The following is a 12,688-nucleotide window of genomic DNA, read 5'->3' as shown; positions in this document are numbered from 1 at the left end:
CAAACAAACAGGAAGGAGCAGATTGTGATGTCAATATTTTTACAAATGTTTCAATGCAGCAAAAAAAATCTAAAAAGTAGCCTTCATTTATATTTTGCTCTCTGATACTCTGTTCCTCTTAAATAAAAATTATGCTAGCAATTTAGTTTATATATATGCAGTTGTTTTTTAAGGCCATAGCGGGCTTGCTAATAAAAAATGTGTAAAGACCAAAAAACTACCTGACAAATCGGTAAAAAAATCAATAAAATTAAGTAGTATTAAGGATGAAATATATATTGGGTGTAAAATAATAGTCTTGAACATTTTAAGAAGCTTTATTTAAGTGGTATGTTACGCCTGAGACCACCAAGACATGACCATCTATCTAACAAAAAAGGCCCATCACAACCACGGCCGTCGCAGCATCATGCTGTGTAAGAGCCTCTCTTCAGTAGAAACAATGTTTTTGTGAAGGTATCAAGAGCTAAACCACAGGGCAATCATATCATTGTTAGAAGGGATTAAAAGCTTGAGGCTGGAACTCAACACCTTAAATATACTCTATCAGTGCTGCAGTGAAATGCTTTAGATCAAAAAATTTAAATATATACACACATATATATATATATATATATATATATATATATATATATATATATATAAGGACCCAGCTAAAATTCAAACTAGTGGTGTCAACATTTTGTCATGACGGCCGAAAATGTAAGGTGGAAAATATTTGCACTGTAAATATTTGCACAGTGCTGTAATTTTACAGCCCTCTGCAAAGTGCAGCCCTGTGATTTTGTACACAATTACACAGTGATGCTTAAAACTACTGAAACTGCTTACTTCTTTTTCTTTTTTACTTGAACACCAGAAACACATATTTTGGGATGGTAAACTTTGTCCTACCTTGGTAATCTTGTTGCAAGTTTAGCCATAAGAGCATACTTAATAAAAGGGTTGCCAATGTTTGCCCTTTCTTAAAATATTTAAAATCAAATTAATTAAAAAAAGAACAATAACAGATATGCATGTAGTGTTTCACCTTACATTACCCATTATATGACGATTTAGATTTGTTTAGATCTTATTTAAGACATTTTTACTGACAATTGCACCCTTACATCTCATGCATCTGACAATTTTCTAAACTGAAAGGACAGAAGGAAAACAAAGTATCTAAAAGACACTGAAAGTCTTAAAGCTTTAAATGCACAAAACCGTGATTGTGTAGGCTTAAAAAAATTGAAAAAACTGCATATTGTCCCTTCCAGTCCATAATTGCAGTATTTAGTCCTTTGTGCTGTCACATAAAGTTCCCTCCAAAAAACACTTTAGTCTGGTGGTAGCAGTGATTTGAAGTTCTTAAAAAGTTAAGAGTTATCAATACTGTACTTTAGCAAGGCAAATATGTGTATATTACTTTTGCTGCTACATCAAGAAAGGTGTGCTTTTGTCCATATAATACATTTCAGTCTTAATACATAACTCTGATTTAGAACATACTTATATATATTTCATAACATTTTGTACAAACTAGGGAAAAACTCAATTGTAGTCTGCCTTATTTTCTTTAAACTACTATTTTTTCTCAACAAAACCCCAGATCATAGAATTCAATATATAAAAATAATGGGGAAAAAATCTTAATACTTTCTAATTATAAAGCCCTGTCCTTACAACTACAATAATGTCAATGTTGTTTGATACACAGTACCAGTAAAAGATTTTGACACATCTACACATAGTACATAAAACTATTGACTGAACTTTAAATGGATCTGCTGTATTTCTGACTAAAAACAACAAAATACCAATGAAACTCAAAGTGTGTCCCTACATGATTATGTTTTACAGCATCAAAAAGTAAGTGTGTTTATTTGAAAACATCAAAAGAAGTCTAAATGCCCCTTGGTTTTTGATGAGAATGCATTGAGATATTCATTAGTACCATTGATCACATGAAGACATTTGCCTGAGCTTGCAACAGTCAGGTATACAGTATAGTGGAGCAATGTTTACGGCAACTGTGTTGCCTCAAGCAAACAAGCATCTCTAATGGCACTAGTCCATCAGCCATAGAGGCATTAGAAAAAAATAAATTCAATAGAGGAAAAATCTAAGCTCCTAACAGGATCATCTTTTTACCTCCTTGAGCTAGCATTAGCCATTATCTGCCCTAATATAATTACGTTTATCAGAGTAAGCTTGCGGTCAGCGGGCAGCTGCACCCACAGTGGAGAGTTTAACTAGTCGTAGAGGGAAGAGCAAACCTGCTTTTAATTACTTTAACGAAGGATCCTCTCCCCCACTGCAACAACTTAACAGCAGGGCTGGAGCAAAGCTTATAGAGGAAGTGTGTTTATTCAGTCAGTCAAAAATTTTATTTTTTAAAAAATATCAAATGTAAGCGTTGTATATTATCTCTCAGATTTAGAAGGCAAGGTGTTACAGGAAAAAAATGCCAGATTTTGCAAAACAGGAAATCTGAAAGGTATCAAACTAAATCACATACCACGCTTTTCACACTAATCTAAACACTTTCAACCACTTTTGCCATGAGAAAAATGGGTATGAGGTGTATCACTATAAATATATTCAGTACCTTAGCCATACCTTAGTGGGCATTGCTCCAGATCAAACCTCCCTGTTTTCCACAACTGGTAGAAGGGAACAATTTATGAAGTAAGGGCTCTTCTAGTATAAAGCTGTGATTATAAATTCCTAGTTAGTGTGTCTAGACACTTTTAAAACTTACATATAAAGTTTTCCAATATATATATATATATATATATATATATATATATATATATATATATATATATCACCGGTGTTATAGCTAAGCATGCACATTTTTGTAAAGGAAAAAAATATATAAAATTATCCCCCCCAGGCTGTACTTTGCAGTTTTGCATGTTTGTGTGATCACCATTTACAAAAACAGAGATGTGCAGGATGTGCTGAAATGACAGACCATGTCTCCTTCAGGCAGTTTATACATGTATTATGTTTGTATTTTAGGTAGAAGAGCCACTGCGTGGATCAGTCATTGGAGAATTCCAAGGAAAAGTGCCCATGATAGCCTCATACTAAGGCCACACGCTTATCACCCCCACAGTGACCTGAGAGCAAATCCAGTAATTTAAGGCACTTTAACTCCAGAGCTATTCGGTCGAGTTCTATTAGGATTGTGCTTCCTCAGATAGTCCTGCTTTGTTTGGCCAGGTATGAAAAGTCAACTTAACTCTTCAAACCCAGCAAGCAGACTCCGTTCAACCTAGAAATGTATACCCTGTTCCATAGGGCATGCTGTGCAAATGTTTTACCAGCGAGAGTGTAAAGAAGTGATGCTGACTTGACTTAAATATATGATTTACAGAAAGAAAGTCTTTGAAAAGAATGATTAGACCACTGTTTTATATCGAAAAACAATGGTTTAATCTAGCTGTTAATGTAAGGTTTTAAGTGATTTTGGCCAGTGGCAAGAATACATTAAAAACATGGAAAGATACCAACTAGGTATGCAAGTTAATGAATTATCCTGAAGTTGATTGCTCTTATCAATTGACTAACAATTAAATAATAGCCAGCCAGTTTCTTAAAAATCAATTCTTCTCTTGTATCAAGAGAATATGCAGCATTAAAAATAGTAGTACATCATTGTATTTTACAATTATTGTGCCAGCTGTAAAAAACATTGAATAAATAAACAAAAAACAGTTTCTTAAACAATATTAAAGTGATCAACTCTAGTATGCTCTGCTCTGGCATTTCTGATACCAGTGAATACAAGTGAGACTACTCTTAACAATGAATTGCAACCCCTTAAAGAAATAATTTTTCAGGATATGTTATCAGTTCATTGGATTTAACAAATTCTAATCTAATAAACCATTAATCGAGAACCATAAGTCAATTATTCTTTTACATCTCATGCATAATCTAAATTGAACTCTCATGGTCTGCTTTTTTTTTAATAACAATTATCCAAAACAAATGCACTTTTAGTTGTATTGGAAATTCAACAAGAAAGTGAAGACAAATAATGTCCAATAGTTCCCCCCCAAGATTGTATAGCGTGATGCGATCCTGTGTTTCCCCCTCTGTCACCCTTTTCTTTCCTGCTGCATTGGACATACATATAATTCACAATACATTCCAAAAGTTCAGAGTGAAAGTGCCTTAAACTAAATAGATTTGGTGGCCTTGCCCAACTGAATTCAGTTTTCCAGACTATTTTGGTGTGAAAATGGTCTTTTGATCAATTGAGTCTCTAACCAAGAAGAACCAGGCAGCTAAAAAATAAATCAGTCTCCACACTAATCAGTAAAAAGCCACAATCGGACCCCCTTAGAGAAATAGATGGGTATGCACTGGACTCTGTGTAAAAGGAGTTCTTAGCTCTGAATATAGAGCACCGACCTCCATAATGTGCAAGGCCAGTTTTAAGTTTTCTAGCTGCACTTTAAAAGCTTAATGTGCATTAACGTGGTATAATGTAATATCCAGATATAGCACAGGTTAAGCACCACCGTTAAACAAAAATGTCAAAGGTCACTTAGCAGTAAAGTATAAGCCACTGGTTTTAAAGTTTGGTGTCAAAACCCAGCTCTGGATCATGAAATACCAAGCCTCTTAAGAGTAATTCTACCAAAAAATACATTTTAATTAAAAAACAGTTATAGGCATGTCTCACCTGGAGGAGGCCCAGGGGACGACCCAGGTCACGCTGGAGGGACCATGTCTCTCAGCTGGCCTGGGAGCACCTCAGGCTTCCCCCAGCAGAGCTGGAGGAGGTGTCTGTGGAGAGGGAAGTCTGGGAACCTCAGCTGAGACTGCTACCCCCATGACCCACTTTCCGCTGAAACAGTGTATTAATTCCTAAATTAACTTAAAATGACGAAAAATATGTTTGCTTTTATTATTGCGGTTCCTGAAGTACCAAATGCCTGTGAAAAAGTTAACATCCATTCCAGCTGCCACAAAGAGTAGCGGAAAATCCACGACTCAGCCTGAGGCAGCTTCTGTTGAGGATTACCCCTGACAGCGCACCGCCGGTATGTGGGGGTCTGCAGCTTTGACAGCAAAATTATATTTTAAGGCAGGATCTTAATCTTGATTAACTTACTGCACAATGTTTTGAGGTGGACCTTCTTGCTTAAAAAACATATTAAAACTACTTTTCATCCACTTATCACTGCAAATATAGCCTTACAAAGTCACGGTTACTGAACACAAGAGCAGCAAATGCATCAGATAACTCTGTACACACTTTGCTTCACACTCCTCAAGAGGATCAAAGATGCTCTTTAGGTTCTTCTGACCTTAATATGGACAAGCATCAATGGTGAAGCAGCAGCTATTCTTTGCAGCTCAAATCGTAGCATGTAGCATAATGAATCACAACTATTTTGAGTCTGATGCTGAAGCTGTAAATAGTCACTGCTGCAAATCTCTGGTTAAGGAGGACATTGCTTGTTTTGCCAAATAATGCTAAAGGATTATTTCAAAAATTCCTGAATCAGGATTATATTGTGGATCATCATCAAAATTTAAGAGGTTGTACCTTGGACAAAAATTTTTTATCATTCTGTTTATAACTTTTAAAGTTATCCTGTACACAGACGGATAGACAAACACACAAACTGACTACAAACATAACTTCTTTGGCAGAGGTAAAGCTGCACCATGTAAGAAAATATAAAAAAAAAATTGAAAAAGCTGACCAAGTACAGTAGTTGTTTTGTATTCAACCTGCAGTGGTTTAATTTACAAAACTATTATCCTTTGGATTGGATGCTGAACACTCAGAGAACAATTGCTGCTCCAAACTGGCAAGAAAATTGTGTTGACTTTTGTCTTACCATAAACTTTGAAATCAACACATTTGGAATTGATAATATCAGTTTGAGCAAAACCTTCTGTCAAACTGCTGGTTGAGAGGACTATGTTTTGCACAAAGGTAGACATTTTATATCAAAACTGACTGAATAGGTGGTGCACACTGAGACATAAAAAGGGAGGCTAGGACATGGACTTGTGCTTGAATTCCTCCATCAGTAAAAGGAAAGAAGGGCTGCTCTTCAGGTTTAACAAATTTATGCATTCTGCAGTGTTGCAGCCAAGTGAGAGAATATTTTTTACTGTTGTCTAAGAGTGGCACTTTGTGGGCATTTGATAACATTTTACCATGGTTCTACAAATCCATTTTCAGTTGTTTTATAACCCATGACTAAAATATTTTATAGTCGAAGTAGTTTTTGCAACAAAACTCACATGTAGAAGAAAATATCCACAGTTTTTATATTAAATATAAAGGTATCAGTAGATGCACTATTAAATAAAGAAGAAAGAGCGTGAAATAGCTCATCTCAGCTGGAATTGAGCCCACACATCCTTTTGAGTTCAGACCTATGAAAAAAAAAAAAAAAGGAAACATTAGCTAGAGGAAATTGCTCAATACAAAGCAACTGTATTATGCTAACAAAAATAAGTCCTGATCCAATGAATACAACAGAGCTGAAAATATAAAGCCTCTGGTAAGAAGAATTAATATTTAGTAACTAGCTTGGTTTTTTCAGTTATATTTAAAAGTGGGTCTGAGACATACCATTTAAACACTACTTAGTGATTTTATATATGCTATTGTCCGACTTTTGACATCTGCTGAATAACAATAAACCTGATTTTAACCTAGAAAGACATGAACTGTAAGTACTGTCAGGTGCCATTTTAACTCAAATTTACTTATTGGGTTTTTATGCCTACATCTCTTTCCTTTTATTCTCCACCAGGACTTCTAAGTTAAGGGACACTACATGCCTACTTTTAATACCTGTCTAAAAGACACTTTTTTTCATTTTGGCCCTCAACCTATCTAATACTTTATTTTATTTTTATTATCAATTTTTATTTCCACTGATTTTATCTGTTTTATTAATTCATCGTAATCTTTTATTTTTATCCTACATACATTGCTGTACAATTAGCTTTATTACCTAATTATAATGCTTTCTTTTCTTGTTTTCCATTTTTTGTTTATCTCTGATGTACAGCACTTTGTTTTTAAATTCTTAAAGCTTGTGTAAAAGTACTTAAAAATAAAGTTAATGAGGAAGTTTACATTTTATTAAGGGAATACCACTACTTAATTAATTAACCTAATCACACCATTATTTAATATAAACTACTCTATATGGTCAATGTTCGCTTAGATTTCGGATTCACTGTGCTTCATTTTGCAATAAATTCTTATCTTATCCTATTATAGGCTTAAAGATGCTACATAAGTTTTTCTCCTCTTGAAAGCAAATTTGAGATTTTTTTTTTTACCACCACAACTGCTCTATGCACTTAAATCATATTTATAACAGGCAGTGAGAGCTCAGAGTATAGGTCTGAAGTGAGAGTTTTTCATTTTTTTTTAGCATTTTTTTTTAGCATTTTTTCTTCAAACATTATTATTGCAATTTCTACATGACTTCTAAGGACCTCTTATGGACTATGCTAAAGCTTTTATACACTCTTAATTGCTCTAGAGGATTAGTTACACAGCATTCTTTATTCCCACTGCTTGTCTTTCTACTTTCATCTCTTGTCATTACAAAACTGTAAACTTCTGGAAACTTACTGGACATCTTTGGTATATGAATGGGGCCACTGCTGATGCCATCTCCGCCCTCAGTAAGAGCTGTAATTTCAATTATATAGTCCTCTCCAAAAGGGACCTGCAGCTCGATGCTGGTCTTATTGGTTCCCAGTATGGTAGTCCTGCCATGCCAACTCTGGCGATACATAACCTGAAGGACAACATAATAAGTCATCAGAAGCTTTCATAAACTCTGTTCTTTTTTTTTTTTTTTTTTTAAGGGCACTAGTGGCTAGTTTTTTTTTTCTTTTTTTTTTTTAGACAGTTGGCTGACAGGAAAGGGGTATGACAGAGGGGGTGAGACGTTCAGGAACGGACCAGGATTCGAACCTGGGTCGCCCACGTCGAGGACTAAGGCCTCCCTAAATGGGTGTTGCGTGCTGAAACAAAGCAGCACCTGCACACCCAAATTCTGTTATCTTTGAATTCTTAAAATATGTTTTTCCACTTATGTACAGTTACCAGGAGACACAACAGTACTGCAAATCCAAAAAATACAGCAAAAAAAAAACAAAAAAAAAAACATGAGACTAGCAAATACAACAATTTGACTAACACACAAACATACAAAACATATACAAAGGTAAAATGCAAAAAAAATGCTGAGAAATACTGCTATCAGACAATAGAGAGCACTAAAGTACATATGCATTAGACATACAAATCGTGCTTTAAAAGATATATGCTGACACAACAGTAAGCTGCAAAATTAATCAAAAATAGAAAAAGCTGCAGACTATTTCCTGATAGCAGACATGCTGCATATCACTAATGGGAGCCTATCATCACCTTATATGGGACAAGACCCTAGTAAAGATGGGTATTGTTAAGGATTTATTTATACTACTACAGTTAAGGATATTCCATATTTATCCTGTGTTTATCAACACTGTTAAAAATAAAACAAAAGAGTAAAAAAACAAAAACAAAAAAATAAAACAAGCACTGGCTGGTGGGATTTTGAACAGCAGCAGAGGCTGTAGCACCCTCTAGAACCAAAGTAGTGGCAGCAGAAACTGTGATGTTTTCCAGGAAAAGGACAGAATGTATGCTGTGCTGTTGTCCTGGCATCTCCTGCTGCCACCGCTGGACTTCCTCATGGTTCCAGCAACATGAGCATAGGCAACAGAAAAGCTGTGGTGGCTGAAAAAGGGAGGCATTACAAGTCATTTAAACCATCTCTTTGTGTTGTTCTATTGTTTTACATTTTTGCTAAATAACCTCCCTCTGAGCATTTTAATGAGGGGAGCATAATTTGTTAAGTCCTCTTTCAGATCACTGGGAGTGGCATCATAGAGACAGGTGTCAGGAATTAAAGGTAACAAGCAATGAAGCGGACTCAGTATGAACAGAACAATGGTATCAGAACAGTGAACCAGCCCTGACCAGTTCCAGATCCAGTTTATGATCTTGTGTTTTTGTGCAATCCAAATAAACTCTCTTAAAAACTTTTACCCAGCCTCCGTTGTGTTCTGCATGTGGGCTAAGAACTTAAGACCCATCATGACAAGAACGTGCCTTGAGGACTGGAGGCATTGACTCCAAAGCAGATATAGGCTGAGATTAAGACAAACCGGCAATTGACACCAAAGCAGATTTTGCAGTCATTGCTGGTGGTGCAAGATGGGTAAGCAGGAAAGACGCCCAAGCAGTGAGTCGGAAGAGCCATCTAGCAGATCAGACCAGTGCTGCAGCTCTTTATGAACATTCTGGGAAAGGTAGTAGTGGAGGATTACACCCCTCAATGTAGGCATTGAAGGCTTTTCAACTGGCGTTCCATTAACGTCTTCAGGTCTGTGTTTTTGCCTTGAAGCTTAGTGTCTATTACAATTAAACTGCCAGATCTAGAATTGGATCAGCATAATGTCCCACAATGGGCTACCTGAAAATTAAGACATGATTTTGCGGTCAAAGTATTGCTTTCCTGTCTTTTAAGGATGTAAATAGGTCAAATGAACAATAGAATGACATGAAACAGGACATTAGGCGTTTTATGAAGACATTTAGTCATGCTTTTATATTGCTATAAACGTGTCCTGTGCTGACCCATGTAGGAAGCATAAAGAACAAAGAGATTTGACCTTTTATTTTTCGAAAAATTCTTAGAAATCCTGCCTGCTTCTTCAAGATTTTGCATTAGGCAGTTTAATAAACAAGAAATATCTGCAGCACATGTGCTTCCTTTTACCACAGTTCCACAAAAGGCTTATCTTTAAATGACTGGGGTTGCATATCTCAGGGAAAGGAATATATATAGTGAAAAGAATAATCAGAAACTGTGTTTTCATCCACACAAAGTATGCAAAGTAGATCAAACATGATTCCTTGTTGTATTGGTTTGAAACAGCTGAACTCTCTCTGCTGCTTGAAGGCACTCATTTTATCAACTGGAACAGATCTTTTAATTTTGAAGGGCCAGGCAGGTCCAATCCATATTGTAACACTGGGGTGTTGAGGTCTATCTTTTCTCTACAATGAGAAAACCATTTGTTAAGATGCCAGCTGCTGTAGCTGTGTTTATTTCCACACTTCTATTTCTCTGAGAAACTCACCTTGTATCCCGTCACCTTTGATTCATTCTGCAATGCCTTGACGTGCTCCCATTTTAAAAAGATCTTTGAGTTGGTCAGGTTCCACTCAATGGCTCCGGGAGGCTGACTTGGCGCTGCAAGATATACAATTATGCAGAGAGAATGTTGACAATAAATGAATAAACCAATGTTATCTGTGGCAATTTTTACCTCTGCAGTGGGCAATGATTTAATCATTGAGTATTTGTATTTAATCTGAATTTACGGAATTTTATTCATGAAAAGGAGCTCAAGAAAATGAGAGAATTTATGCTTTTTCCATCTGTGTTCTGCAAATACATACAAAGTGGTAACATCAAAAGCCAACCCCGATGAAGTGCTTAAGGTGAACAGATGTCCCGCATTGTGCGTGATTTCACACATTTCTGTTTAATTTCATGTTTCATGCAAATTGAGGCTGGGAAAAAAAGAAAAAAAAATGGTTGTCACCTGCTGCACTTGCAGTGCTGCTACATTTGCTGCCCACAGTGGCAGAGTCACAGGGTAAATTGGGGTGGCAATTTCCAACCTAAACAAAGTCCACCTATGCCACCCCGCTAAAAATGGCAGAACCGTCTGAATTATACGATAATTCTAAAACAATTAATTTCCTTGCGAAAGTGAAAGCAGCATCAATCAGTATTTTCTTTTGTTAAGCTACATACTGCGTCTCTGTGCTCAAAAACAAAGCATTACAGCGCAGGAGATATGTAAAGAGCGTTATTCAGGTATGATAAGGAACCACTTAAACAGTAGGGATACAACAGGGATAGAACTCTACAATATGGTGTTAAAAAGTTCTGCAACTAACTTTAGTTGCCAAATCAATGTATTTATTCAATAAGTGGATGGTTAGAAACAACACACTCGAGGTAGATAATAGACTTAGACTTGGACAAACTTTATTGTAATTTTGTAAACACAGAGTGTACGCAAAATGAAATTTTGTTCAGTGCAGCTCTTAAGACATTTCCATTTCTAAAGTGCAGCATTGATCAAAGGTAAACATAAGACTGAGATATGCTTTACAGTTTTCCAACATTCAGCCCTTTTTTTTAAACCCCATTTTACATAACAGTCTAATGGCAATGGGAAAGAAGCTGTTCTGGAATCTGCTGGACCTGCTTCGGATGCTTCGAAGCCTCTTTCCAAAGGGCAGCAGGGGGAAAAGTCTATGGTGGGGGTGTGAGGGGTTATTGATAATGTCACGGGCTTGGGACACGCAGCGCTGGGATGAAATATCTTGTATGGCGGGAAGAGGAGCACCGATGATCTTCTCTGCAGTTCTCACTACTCTCCTCACTATTTCCAGTCTGCAGCAGTGCAGCCTTCACGCCACACAGTGAGACAGCTGGTCAGAACGCTCTCTATAGTGCTTCTGTAGAAGGTGGTGAGGATGGGTGGGAGCAGGTTGGCTCTCCTCATCCTCCCCAGGAAGTACATGCACTTTGTGCCCTTTTGTCCAGTGTTAACAGTACCGGTGAGGTTGTCTGTGATGTGCACCCCCAGGAATTTGGTGCTGATTACCACCTCTACAGCTGAGCTGTTGATGACCAGTGGAGCGTGGTTAGGCCGGTTCTTCCTGAAGTCCAAGATGATCTTCTTCATGTTCACCACATTCAGGATCAGGCTGTTGTCTCTGCACCAGTCCATAAGCTGCTCCACCTCCTTTCTGTAGTTTTGGTCGTTGTCATCACTGATGAGGCCCACCACCATGGTGTCGTCTGCGAACTTCACAATATGATTGGTGGTGAACTAGTCATGTGTCATCAGGTTGAACAGAAATGGACTCAGGACACAGCCCTAAGGGGAGCCTGTGCTTGGGGTGATAACATCAGAGGTGGTCTGTCCAACCCGGACTGACTGAAATAATGACATGAGAAGTTGCACTACTTCTGGCCTTCTTTATGAGGTGCAGTATAAATAGGCTTAAGAGAAAAATTGACATAAGCAACAAAAAACTCAGTGGCAAGGAACCTATTTATTTCCTGCACATAGCAACAAATATTTGTTTCTGTTGATTCAACTAGTGTTGAAAAGAGAGATAGCAATACCGATTTAATGCATGAATAAGCCTACATTTTTTTCTTGAACAAGATTAGCCAGATTCTGATGGCTCAGGAAAGACCAAATGAAAGCTGCACTTGTGATCGGAAAAAGGTTGTTCGTTACCTAAATCTCAATTCTTATATTTCTACTTTTTATTTCTTTATATTAATATGGTGTCAGTAGCCTTTCACTGATAGTGAAGGCATCGACAACTGTCTGGATCAAAGACTACCTGGTTAAAGATTACCTGGCAAGCAGACCACAGTTTGTAAGATTGGAGGCTCAACTTTCTAATCAAGTAGTCAGCAGAAAAGGGGTACTACAGGGGACTGTATTCTCACCACTTCTTTTTACTCTATACACCTTCCAGTACAAGATAGAGTCTTGTCATCTGCAGAAATACTCTGATGACTCTGCAGTCATTGGGTGAATCAAA

At 36.9% G+C, this 12,688-nt stretch overlaps 1 protein-coding gene across 2 annotated transcripts in view; it reads right to left on the bottom strand.

The window, feature by feature from the left end:
- Positions 1-5,373: 5,373 nt before the first annotated feature.
- The window catches only part of LOC107093188 (contactin-4-like), a 124,818-nt gene continuing 117,503 nt past the window's right edge, over positions 5,374-12,688 (bottom strand). For both annotated transcript variants that reach the window (XM_015388062.1, XM_015388061.1), the window contains 3 exons: positions 10,186-10,298; positions 7,616-7,784; positions 5,374-6,396 (listed from right to left, as the gene is read on the bottom strand). In XM_015388062.1, the coding sequence (XP_015243548.1) occupies positions 6,287-6,396; positions 7,616-7,784; positions 10,186-10,298 (392 nt within the window). In that variant the 3' untranslated portion in view covers positions 5,374-6,286. The remainder of the gene's footprint in view (positions 6,397-7,615; positions 7,785-10,185; positions 10,299-12,688) is intronic.

The sequence above is a fragment of the Cyprinodon variegatus genome, unplaced genomic scaffold (assembly GCF_000732505.1).
Source record: "Cyprinodon variegatus isolate N-32 unplaced genomic scaffold, C_variegatus-1.0 Scaffold412, whole genome shotgun sequence".
Lineage (NCBI taxonomy): Eukaryota > Metazoa > Chordata > Actinopteri > Cyprinodontiformes > Cyprinodontidae > Cyprinodon > Cyprinodon variegatus.
This window is presented reverse-complemented; position numbering and strand designations above follow the sequence as displayed.